This window comes from Hirundo rustica, chromosome 6 (genome assembly GCF_015227805.2).
Source record: "Hirundo rustica isolate bHirRus1 chromosome 6, bHirRus1.pri.v3, whole genome shotgun sequence".
NCBI classification, from domain to species: domain Eukaryota; kingdom Metazoa; phylum Chordata; class Aves; order Passeriformes; family Hirundinidae; genus Hirundo; species Hirundo rustica.
The window spans coordinates 31,459,758-31,472,584 of record NC_053455.1 but is presented as its reverse complement, the minus strand read 5'-3'; the positions used below and the strand labels follow the sequence as shown (position 1 = coordinate 31,472,584).

The 12,827-nt window shown below is 48.3% G+C and overlaps 1 protein-coding gene across 5 annotated transcripts in view; it reads left to right on the top strand.

Moving 5' to 3' along the window:
- Positions 1-3,609, top strand: part of RAD51B (RAD51 paralog B) — a 399,430-nt gene extending 395,821 nt beyond the window's left edge. For all 5 annotated transcript variants that reach the window (XR_009207998.1, XM_040068175.2, XM_040068176.2 and 2 more), the window contains one exon: positions 3,381-3,609. Coding sequence is in view for 4 of the 5 variants with exons in the window: in XM_040068175.2 (XP_039924109.1) it covers positions 3,381-3,469 (89 nt within the window). In the remaining variant the exon portion in view is untranslated. The remainder of the gene's footprint in view (positions 1-3,380) is intronic.
- Positions 3,610-12,827: the final 9,218 nt, after the last annotated feature.

The window sequence follows — 12,827 nt, the reverse complement described above, 5'->3', positions numbered from 1 at the left end:
CCGTTTGCCACTGCTGCCCCACCCCAGTGCCCAGAGCTGCTCTGCCTGGCATGGCTGCAGTCACACCACCCCTTTCTGTCCCCACGAGAAAGTGAGTGCTCATCTCATGACTCTGTAAGTAAGAGGCTGCATAGGGCAGATCCTCACTTCTGGTTTGTGGTCCATCATTTATGCGGACTCCCAAAATGGAGCCCTGGTTATCAGTCTGACTGATTTTCAGATGGAAAGAAAGAACGCACTGTCCACCACTTCACTCTTCCACTGTGTTGCCTGCAAGGAGTTACACCCTACCCTGGTTTCCTCCGCTGAGCACAGACCTAGGAAGCTTCCCTATGAGCCTGCAGCCTCCTGCATTCTCTAGCTCATCAATGTATTTGCACTCACTGAGACAGGCTGTGGTGGGATTCTTTGCTCCTGAGGCAGTCAGCACAAGCCACAGTCAGAGAAAAGGCACTTCTCAAAGATCCCAAGGATCTTCTCAAAGATCCCAAGGAAATAGCTGTGTGATGTTTAGCCAGGCAGCATTTTGTTTGTATACATGAGTCTTCTCAAATCACATGCTCGCTCTGGTTTTGTAAAGGCAGATCAAATGAAGTAAGCAAAACTACTTCCAAGCCAAATATTTCATATTTGTATCCATACCTGAAGTCTGATATCCCTGAGATCCATGTGCCTTACTCAACTTCTATCTTGCTATTTCTCAGAAGGCTGAGAGGAGGAAACAATAATGGACTACGGAACCTCTTTCGCCTGGAGCCTACGCTTCTCCCAAGCAGCACCCTTTGCTGAGGCTCCAGTTTGCTTTACAGATGTTTAAGGGTTGATTAAAACCAAAACAAAACAAACCAAAAAAACCCCACCAAAAAACAAAAACACAAAAACCACAAACAAACAAATAAACCACCTTCTCAGAAAACAATTATACATTGATTTCTATCAAACATTTTGCAAGGAAATGATTCTTCCTGCCCCCACTTCAATAAAGGAATGCTCCATCACAGGGGTGTCAGGAGAAATAGAGTGAAATAAGATAACTCTGCTCAGTTTGCCTCAATTTAATGAGCTCCTTTAGGCCTTATCATTCACCGTGTGCTTTCCCTCATTGTAAACTTCTCAGCCTCATCAAAAAGAGCTATTTTCTTTTTTTTTCTATTCTTTTTTTTTTTTTTTAATCAGATTCTGTTTGATCAGCCCTTTCCCCTTTCTTTCCAAAATCCCCCACATCACGCTGGAACTGGTACCAGTGGTGCATGTCAGCATGCCCTAGCAACAGAGAGATTAAAGAAACTACCAGCTCCAGAGGACAGGCCAGCTCGGACTTACTAATTAACTGCAGTGAAAGAAGTGAATGAGAACAGCCTTTTCTTTTGGGAGAGGAGGCACTAGAGGTGGATGAAGGAGTTCAGCTAAATGAAGGCCTCCCTCCCCCAAAACATGTGTCAACATTCAGACCAATCCTTTCTTAATAGGACTTTGTGCATGTACAGAGTTTGTATGGATGGGAAAAGGCTGACAGCAGTCAAGCCTGATGCAGAAATACACAGATGAGAGTGAAGTCAAACCGTGGCTGCCCCTGCTTCAAGAGCCCAGCCTCCTCACATTGCTGGGACTCGTGCATCAGATGTTGGTCGCTCTTGAGAGGCAGATCCAAGTGTGACTGTACGGGATGTGCATGCCCCAGGCTATGCCCGCCCCTCAGGCCCCAGCTGGTGTGCCACACTGCTGTCCCCTGTGCCACACTGCTGTCCCCAGGCTCCACGGGGCTTGTGGGAGGGTGGCAGCAGTGGGCTCAAAGCTCTGACCCCCCAGGAGTGTGCAAGACAGGGCTGTGGCTCAGCAGGGGAGGTCAGACAGGTCCTCAAATCTGCCACAGAGGCAGGGCTCCCACACGGGGAGTGGGGCTGGACCCTCCAGGGGGTTGTAAGGAAACACGAGCAGCCCTCCTGTCACCTCCGAACCTTGGCATGTTCCTGGTCTCCACCATTACCAGCCGTACCCAGGAGCATCAGGCTACAGGTTCCTTTCACACTGAATCCCTGCCAGGGCCTGTCCATTTTCTGCCACCTGTAGCCTCTGCTGGTAAATCTTCTCTGAATTATGAAATACTTTTGTCTCTTTTTTTTTTATTCTCCTTTTTTTAAACTGTTACTTTTTGTTGCTGCTCACTGGTGTTTTGCCGTGGGCTGGGTGTGGAAGTGAAACTGCTGATATTCCTGCGAGCAGGGCAGGGCAGCTGGTGCTCCTGACCCCGGCAGGAAGCGCCAGACAGGATGATGGGCAGCAGCTTCTGGTAATTCTCCAGCCCGTTTTGCTAACCCACGAAGGCTTAGCCAAACTGGATGAGTTTTTAAAAATCTTCGCAGCTCGGTGGTTTACCCAAACCGAACAGGTATCTCCTCATGAACGCTCCAGCAGGACGGCTGGGATGGGGCCCCACGCCCCTGCCAGGCGGGCACAAAAGGGGGAGCCTGGCCATCGGGAATGCCCTGCTGTGCCACGGCTGCTGAGTCGGCTGCTCCTGCAGAGAGCACCTCCCAGAAGCCAGCAAAACCTCCCCAGCTGGGGTGAATCTGAAGCCCGGGAGCTTTATTTCCTGATCAAACACAAGGAACGCCAGTCCACCGTTCAGGATCCCCGTCCCACAGCAGTGCCTGCCAAGGCCCTGGGGCTGGAGGCACCCACACAGTTTTCCCTGGCATGCAGTGCCTCAAACAGGCAGCGTGGCCGTGGCAGCTGACAACCTGTGGGAGGACAGGGCAGGCGTGTGGGTTCCTAGTCCCCACCACTCCCCTGGGACATGCCACATCCTGTGTAGAACACCAGGAGACACGGCGCTGGGTACAGCGTGTTCTTGGCCTGGGGAAAAGTTAGATGACTAGTTAGCTTTTCCTCACTTCTGCTTAGCAATACACATATCTCCCCAAATATTCTGAAAAGGGAACTTTTTTCAGTAACAGTTCTGCACCTCATTCTGAGTGTGTTATCTTCTCTGAGAAAAGGCTATAGAAAAACGGTACAATCTTTCAAAACAGAATTGTGCCTTTGCATATTTAGCTTTGGATCTGCTGGTATTAGAAACAAAGTCGGATTTTATTACTTTTTATTTCTTCTAGCCCTGCAGCACCAACACAGACGAGCCATGTAATAAACTTCAGAATCTTTTCTTTATTGAGAACTAGAAGTGATTTTTTTTTTTTTTATTGTATATTGGTTCAACCCTAGCTTTGCTAACACACCGTAAGTCATATATACTATTTTGTAGCTTCATAAAACTTGTAATTCTTTTTTATTCAGGCGTACTGCTTTCTAGAGTTAATCTCTGTGGGCTTCAATTAAATTTGCCTGGCCTGCTGTTGATTTCATATTCTTAAATTTTGCAGGACCTTGCCACATGTATTTGTACATAATCATTTTCCAGCTCAGTCCTGTGCTTGAAATCTGCTGCTGCCTGCAATGTTCTGGTGCTTGAGAAGGGAAGAAGTGCTCCAGAGCTGCAGGTGACCCATGGCAACACAGAAGGGTTAACTGGCCGCTGCCTGCAGAGACTATTACACGGGACTCTTCAGAGCTCAGATGCTGAAAAGGGACATGAAACAATAATCCCTTAGAGAAAGTGCTAAATAATTCAAGGCTATTTAAATTTTTTTTTAAAATAATAATAATAAAAAAAATTAAACCCCACAACAAAATAAAAACAACACACCTTTAGAACACTTCGTTGTAAGAGTTCGGCCTTTCTTAATAATATAGCTTGGAGGAACGGGCTATCTGGCTGCCTTCCGAAAGTCCTTGTTATGGTATTTAATAAACCCCAGGGATCATTACTCTATAAGTGTGCATCATGTTTATGTGGATGCATTGGGCAACCTATTACAATGCTAGGGGTTAAAAGTCATTTCCTCGGATTCCCAACCAAGATAAACTCATCCACACCCCGAGGTGAATAGTACTTAAAGCCGTGCTTGTATAAAGAAGGCAGTCAGGTTTTCCAGCACCTGGAAAACGACAGGCTTATCTGTTAGTTATCTCTCACGTTCGGCTTTTATATGTAAATTTGTCTGCGGGAGCAGTAATCGATAGCCAGCCTTCTCTGTGTCTCGGGGCTGGGCACTGCGGGCCAGCATCCGCAGGCAGCAGCGACCCGGCAGCTGAAGGGACAGCAGCGCAGAGCCCCTTCGGCAGGGACCCTGCTGGGAGCAGCACCCGCTCCTCGTGTCCCTGGAGCTGAAGGGACAGCAGCGCAGAGCCCCTTCAGCAGGGACCCTGCTGGGAGCAGCACCCGCTCCTCGTGTCCCTGCAGCTGAAGGGACAGCAGCGCAGAGCCCCTTCAGCAGGGACCCTGCTGGGAGCAGCACCCTCTCCTTGTGTCCCTGCAGCTGAAGGGACAGCAGCCCAGAGCCCCTTCAGCAGGGACCCCGCTGGGAGCAGCACCCTCTCCTTGCGTCCCTGGAGCTGAAAGGACACCAGCCCAGAGCCCCTTCAGCAGGGACCCCGCTGGGAGCAGCACCCTCTCCTTGTGTCCCTGCAGCTGAAGGGACACCAGTGCAGGACCCCTTCAGCAGGGACCCCGCTGGGAGCAGCACCCGCTCCTTGTGTCCCTGCAGCTGAAGGGACAGCAGCGCAGGGCCCCTTCAGCAGGGACCCCGCTGGGAGCAGCACCCTCTCCTTGTGTCCCTGGAGCTGAAAGGACACCAGTGCAGAGCCCCTTCAGCAGGGACCCCGCTGGGAGCAGCACCCGCTCCTCGTGTCCCTGCAGCTGAAGGGACAGCAGCGCAGGGCCCCTTCAGCAGGGACCCCGCTGGGAGCAGCACCCTCTCCTTGTGTCCCTGCAGCTGAAGGGACAGCAGCGCAGGGCCCCTTCAGCAGGGACCCCGCTGGGAGCAGCACCCTCTCCTTGTGTCCCTCTCGAGGGAACGCCTTAGGCTGATTCCCCTCCGACCGCTAGGACCTGCAGCCAGAGATGGATGAAACTGATAAATTTCTTCCGGACAGAGAAAGTTTAGACCATTTTACACTGCTTAAACTGCTGCTTGGCTCAACTAGATTAATGCCAGATAATGGAATATTCTAATGGTACCTTAATAAAGCAGGATACTTTTAACACCCGTGTGTGTGTGTGTGTGTGTGTGTGTGTGTGTGTGTGTGTGTGTATAAACACACCCACCCACCCATGGAAATATAGCTGGGGTGACTCTCTTAAGTTTTCTGAGAAAAGGACTGTGGGTTGAGACCAAATGAGGAAAACATTACCCAGAAAGTGTTGGAGAAGGAAGGAACAAAACCCCCGATGCCTCACGTGTAGTAAAAGTGGCTGTTACGTCCATCACAGACACACAAACAGGAAACAGTTTCCCTCGTCACACCTCGGAGAGACCGCTGGAACGAAACACAGCGTCTTGCAAGACTGAAAAAACCACAGTGGGATCTCAGACAAGAATCACCAGATCCAAACCACCTCGTATGGACTTGTTGCAACGGATGGGGGCAAAATCCAACTGCTACCGGGAAGCACGGCAGGGCAAGGAACAGCCCCGGGAAAGAAAGTTGGCATTTAACCATTGCAGGCGCTCCGGCCACCTCGTTTAAAAGCTGTAGTGTGCAGCGTAAATAGCTGCAGACTGCTTTTCCTCCCTGACAGAACAAGTTGCTTCTTGCTTCCACCTTCTCAAATTTCCACATAGCCCACAGGCAAAGCAGAGTGCCTTTGGTTCGGAAAGCAGAGCATTCCTTCCCGGCATCAAAGCGAGTGGTGGCCACTTCACACACACACCAAGGTGCATTTCTCGCTATGGGCCGGCTTCCAGAGCTGTCTGTGCAGTTACTTGCCTCAGCCTGCTCCCTTCATTAGCACACAGAGGTGTGTACGCCGTTAAACCAACATTACATCACCTGGACGCTGGAAGTCAGCTGCCCAGTTCCTCACACGGGGCACGCCAGGCTCTGCCAAGTTCCTTGGACGTCACTTTTCTTTCTTCCTTATTTCATGGTTCGCGTGTTGGGGTTTTTTCTCTTTCAGTGTTTGCTTCCAATAAAAGATTAGGTGTGATGGGTGTGGGGTGGATTGCGCCGGCACCGTTGTGTGAAGTAAAGGGATCCATCCGTAGGAAAGACATGTGTTGTTTATTAGCAGCTTACATGACCCCAGAAATCCCAAAGCAATATGCTCGACACCAGCAGCACAATGACTACACAGAATTACGCTCTGTGTAACGGCAGAGTAGGCCCAGCTTGGGCATTAATATGGCTCCAAGCACAACACCTCATTTCACATCTTCGATGGAAAGCTTTTGTAAGAAGTCAAGTACCCACATGGGATGGGAACAATAATAATCTCTGGCACTTCGGTACAAAAAATAGGGTGTGAAATCAAGCAGCTGATCAGTGGTCACAACTTTTACCTCAGCTGCTTTCTTCCATTCAACAAACTAAAAAATTTTGATGCAGTCGTTACAACACCAGGAACACAGTTCTTCATCTTGCTTTTACCCACAGGAAATGTGGAACCTCAACAAAACTGGTATTTTTCTGCCAAAGACTCATGGAAACTGCTTGCTGGGGTGGAGAGTGGTGCTAGAGGAAACCAGGCCAGCCCCCCGCCCCGGCCCCAAGCCATGCCTGGAGAGGAGTGTGGCTCAGGTGCAGAAGCTCCTCTTTATCAGTGACCTCAGCAGCTGTACCTCCTAATACACAGCTCTGACTTTTTCAGCAGGCACACACACCAGTTTTACACCGGCGTCAGCCCAGTGACATCAGTGGGATTGCTCCATCCCGGCATGAGATACAACTCAGGCGTAAAGAAGATTCACTAAAGAGGAAGATGCTCTTGTGACATATTTTGTAGCCCAGACAGCCTTGCAGGTGACAAAATTTGGGGTTTTTACTTTTGCTCCTTTTATGTCTCGAAGTGTTTGTCTTTCAGGGGGTCTCAGCATCAAGCCAGCACGTTGCCTCTCAGTGCGTGTGTTTACAGTGTCTCCTGCAGAGAGATCCCAGACAACAAGGGACTGAGTTGCAATGCCTGATGTACCTATGTGACACAGACACCAGTGAAAGAGCACAGAATCAAGGGCTGCTGGGGTGAGAAGGGAATGCCAGAAAGGCCAGGGAGCCCCACCAGGAGCAGGGACTGCAGCTTGTCTGTAGTGCCTTGTGGCCATCACACCTTGTCCCTTCTTGATCAGTCCCTGCAGGACAATGCCAAGGTCCCACAAGGCTGAGCCCCTGGGGTCCAGACATGGAAAAGGGGAGGGGAAACTCACCCATAGGCTTGCTTGTTAGTGCTGTATTGTATGGTCTTTACTGCTTTCACCTCCAGATTGAGCTATTTTCTTTGTTTTCTCTGTTTTGTTTTCTTTCATCTGTTTTTCCTCCTTGTTTATTCTCATGCCCTGACCTTTCTTTCTGCTCTGGACTTTCTTTTTCCTTATGACCCTTTAGATTCTTTGCAGCTCCATCCTCCCCTGCATCTCTCCTTGTGCTTCCCAATATTACCAAGGTCACACGTCTCTTTTTCCTTCTAAGCTCACTCACCATGTTCTTGTCTTCCATTTTTCACTGCTTCAGGATTTCCTTCCATACCCTTTCTCCATTCATTCCATTCACTCCCATTTGTCAGTGGGCACAAGGATCTTCAGCCAGCCCTTTAGCTATCAGTTATGGGGGTGCTGGAAGCCAGGCCAGCAGAGCCTCTGGAATGTGTTAAAAGAAGTAGACAGTGGGATTGGAAAGATGTCCAGAAGCAGAGTGAGCTCGTGGTGTCAGATCAGGGAGATAAAACCTTTGGTTCTAAGTGGTACTGCTGCCAACAGCAACGCTGTCTACTCCTGCCCGAAGATAGGTGTGCCTCTGTGCCGCAGCCAAGGGATTTGCAAACCTCCTGCAGCAAGGGTCTGGATAGGCTGTATAGGTAGTTTAGAACTAAAGCCACGATTGCTGTTGACTACCCATAGCATAAAGATACACTCGGAGCCTGGTAAGAATGAAAATCTAAATTCCTCTGTTCAGAAGAAGTCAGGCTTACAATGCTGGTGAAACCATAACTCAGTCCATGCCACATGCATAGTACATAGCATTTTCTTGCCTAAGACCCTGCAGGAAGCCAGTTGCAGAGCAGTGCTCTGGGATATTGGACAATGTCACGGGGGCTTGAGAGAACCTTTCTGCCCTTACCTCCCATCCTGCGCCTCAAATGGGGCGGGCGTCTCACAGAGCAAGTGGTATGTGATCACAAAATTACAGACTGTGCTGTGATACATGCTCACAATGTCAGAGCAGAATTAAGGCTGAGCAGGCAGTTATAAGCAGCATTACATCATTAGATTAATCTCTCCTTGGCTGGCTATGAGGGACCTCATCCTGTTCCCACTGAAGCCAAAAGACCGTACCTCTATCAACTTGAGTGAAAGTTGGCTTGGCTTGCCCCAAGGCTCATTTATTGCTGTTAGCTGCTAGTTGAGGCTGTACCCTTGAATTCATTAAACTTTTCAAGCATAACTCATATACCACACCTAACACACTTTGATTCAAGTAGAGACTTCAGCTGGGGTACTGTGGGTAGTGGAGTGTGAGGGGAACTCGCTCTGCCACCTGCTCGCCCTACCTGTTCAGCCTGTTGAGTTGTTGATCGCCCTCAGCGGCTGCTTGCAGCTGATCAGGAGGGGAAGAAGGGCTGCTCCTGCCCTGCACAGCCCACAGCCAAAGCACTCCCGACCGCAGCCAGCTTATAAATGCCGTTTCTCCACCGTGGTGCATGCCCAGGAGCAGGGTGGCTGGGCAGTTGGGGTCGGGACGTGGTGGAAGGTCCACCCTTCCCTGCGCCCGCCGAGCCGTGCTCTCCAGGACAGGCAGCAGCAGCGTGGGACAGCAGCGGCAGGGATGGAGCGGCTCCGTGCTCCACGTCGTGTCGTGTCGCAAGGCCTGCGCTCCTTCGGGCCAAACAGCTGCTGCGCTGTGGGTCTGCTCCTCACATCTTCTGACCTTTACCACTTCAGCCTCTCTGGATTTCCCTGCAGGACACTGCCGAAATACGTGTGTTTGGTTGTTTTGGTCTTTTTTCCACTTCCATAGCCTTCGTTTTAACTCCAAAGTGCAATTTTTGAAAAGGGTCCGAAAGTCTCACATCTATGGAGAATCCCCCAGGGGTCATAACCTAAAGGCAAGCAACCCTCACATGTGAATGCATCTTAACCTCAAGCCTCTTTGTTTCTTCAAAATATTGCACGCGGTCATTGGAATTTTCCTTCACAACCACCTCCCAGGTGGCCTTTTTATCACCTCAGGAACCCTCTTACCATTTCTGACATCTCCACCCCAGTGGTTTCCCATGTTGCTGATTTCAGAGTTGCACACATCAAAGCGATGAAGACACACCTCACTCTAGGGACAGAGAAGCATTATCACTCCCAAAAAAATCATGTGCAAACTGTCCAGTTCAGCCACTGCCCTTGAGAAACAAATTATTCCTCAATCTGACAGACTGAGGCTGCTTTTCCTGTTATTTCATCCAATGTTTTCCTTTGTTTAATTTAAACTGATCTGTTTTAACTCTCTTTTCTCGTATCATATGAAAGAACTTCATCATTTTTTTTTGTTTATCCATGAAGGAATGGATGAGGTCATTTTATATTTCTCTCCATACCATCCCTTTGAGTGAAAGTTGTTTGTGGCTCTGCAATCTGCATGCAGAACAGAGGTGGAGAGGTATAAATTAAAAAAAAAAGAAAATAAAAGAAAAATCAAAACCAAACACAACAAATAAAAGAAACTGAAAGGAAAAGGAGTGGAAAGGGCAAAAGAAAAACTCAAAAACATACAAAGCATATGTACACATGTGTGCAAGTTCATGTACGCTGGCATACTGAGGCGTGCTCTCCCTGTCACCCGAGAAGCCTGATGTCAGGGCAGATGTTCAGCTGTTTCTAATACATAGCATTGAAAAACTCTAGCTGAAGAAACATCTTGTTTTAACAATGAGTCATCCATGAGAAAAATGTGGGTGTAGCTTTCAGGGAAGGGGCTGGGGGAGGCTTATGAAGTCTAATTTTGCAAACCCCTATATAGAAAGATGCATGACGTTGATCAAGACACGGAGTGCGTCCCTCCCTCGCTCCCAGACATGACTGAGGGTAATCGGCTCCCACTGAGAGCTTGATTGCAACACTTGTCCTGTGCCGTGTGTGTCCTGCCCTGAGAGACCCCCGGAGAGGGACAATGGGAAAGCTCAGGGCTGGCCTCACCACGGTAGCCCCAGGCACAAGACACCACTGATATCAGCTTTGGGCAATGCCTGATGCAAGGACCGACCTGTACTGGCCTCACCTTGGACACTGCTGAGCATCTGGAATTTTTTCCAGCTCTTCTCTGATCAAACTTTAAACAGTACTGACACATCTGCACTTATGCTCATGTTTTACCTAAGCATCAGTTGAGGGCCAAGCTTCTGCTGCTGGATAAATGTTTTTAAATCTGGAATAGGTCAGATTTCCTCTGGTGTCAATGAAGCCTGGTCAATGAGACCAGGCCTCCAGGATTGAGGGTTTCCTTCCAGCCCCTTCATCAGCACAAGTACCAAACACATACCAGGAGCTATTATCCCAGCACATCTGTAAGCAGAGGCTGGGAACTGTAAACACCTTCTCTGGTTGTGAAATGCCCGTTTATTCTCCCTAAGCGTAAACAGCATGGGAAGAAAGGTGGCTATTGCTTCAGAATGACAGCCTGAAGATCTGGCTTTCTCCCTTGGCTATTCTGTGGCTTTTCTATGAGAGCACAAATTCAGATGTCCCATTTTCACACCAATTAACTGGAATGACTAAAACAGATCAGATTTCCCTGCAAGGGCTGCACACTATTCATGGGTGCTGCACTGAGCACTCTGAGGGTTAACATTCTTCTGATGGAGAAACCCACTGAGAACCAGAGTTGTGTTATTGTTAATTATTCCTTGGTGCGATTCAAGAAGGCACAGCCAAGAACAGCAGTAGAATGAGCGGCAGACCACTTAGAAGGACCAAGTCTAGAAGAGAGTCAAGTTGCCTTCCAGGGAAAAGTTAAGGGCTTCTATGGGCAAACAAAAAAAGACTGACTAATAGGTATACCACCACAAATCTTTTGTAGGCAACAATGCATTTTTGGCTTCTTTAAGATGAACTCTCTGGCTTAGCCATGGGGTGGCTGAATGTTCTATCTCTGTTATACCCATGTGACTGTAGATAAATGCTTTCTTACTCTAACTACATTATTCCTTATAAGCACCAGGATAGTGAGAGAGGATTTGTCTCTGGGTCTTTTCTGTCTGTTAAGCTCCAGGGTTTGTGATTCACTTTAGAAAAACAAGGGTGGTTAAAAAAAAAAAAAAAAAAAGGAAAAAAAAAAGTTGTTTTCAGCTGTGTGGTGATGAAATACAGTAACTGAAAACGCTGTGGGTTCTGAGGTTGGATTTTGAGATTAAAATATTGTTGGGTTCAGGATAGGATTGGCTGGCAAAATAAGTTACAGTAAGACATTGTGCTTTCACCTCTAGAAAGCTGAGTTCAAGTCCTGTTTAAGATCACAAAACCAGTAAGCAGTTCAGGATGATTAACAGTTTCTGAAGGAGAATGAGGCAGAACAGGAACACACAGGGGCCAGGAAGGTCTGGTTTGATTCCCACCACCAGCACTGCCTCTTTGGGGTCCCAGCTCCAAGCAGAGAAGGGCAGCGCAGGGAAAGGAAATCTCTCCTGGTGTGGAGTCAAGTGGAGCAAAGATCTGCATCCCAGGAGATACTGTGGGTCTGGGTGAGGGATGTGCAGCCATGTGGTCATAGCAGGTGCCACGTGCTCCACATGGGCCACCCACACCAACAACTTGATCCTGTTTTGTGCCAGTCACTTCAATCAGTCTACGACAAGCAGGCATGACCCCGCGACGTCTGAACAATGGTGCCACATCAGAGGCTCTTGGGCATTTCTTCTGTCTTAGGCATCCACTTCAATCCTTAAATCAAGGATATTTCATTTTGCAATTTGTTTATGTCAAGCATCACAAGCTGCTGATTCAAACAGCCAAGCTGCAGAAACACAACCGGGAACCCTCTTGAGTTCATTTTCTCCACACAGTTTCAGTTTAAGCCTACCTTAACAAGATGTGTGCTCTCATCAAAAATGCAGCCTATATGCAGCTTGCACACGTGCAGACCAGGCAGCTGTAATCAGTTTCGGTGCCTTCCAAACTGCAAATGCAAAGCAGTGCACCCAAGCAGATTTGCACCTCCGTTGTGGAGCTGCCGAGGCCAAACCACAGCCAAGCATCACTCAGACTTGAAATAAAGTATAGATAGGGTGTAGGTGGTACCTCACCTCTGGTCTGGGGCTCTGCAGTCACTCTAAGTGCAGTTAATGTGGTTACTATTCACAGAGGGTTACGGATCTACCCACAAGTTTCTAGCTGTGTTCAGATCTTCTGGTTATCTGAAAATAAAACTGAGCTTCTTTCCACAACATATTACCAGGTATTTTCTGCTACTTCTGGGATTTTGCAAAGTACTGTCACAGTGGGTTCTTCTCTGTTGTTTTTTCTTTCTTCCTTAATTTCAGCGATTCCTAGAATGGAACAAGAATTTGATCCAATTTGAACTCGAGTACCCTTTTGTATTAAAATGTTTTCTTTTAACACTTGCAGATCTTCCTTTCCTTTCCAAAGTTTATCGATAGGTTTGGCTTACATGAGGAGTTACAAACCAATTCAAAACCACAACATGATTCCGAAGTGTCTTGTGGAGTTGGGTATTATTTGATCCATTTTCCTCACTGCTGTGTAGAGCAAAGCCTGGCTCTCAGTTCACAGCAT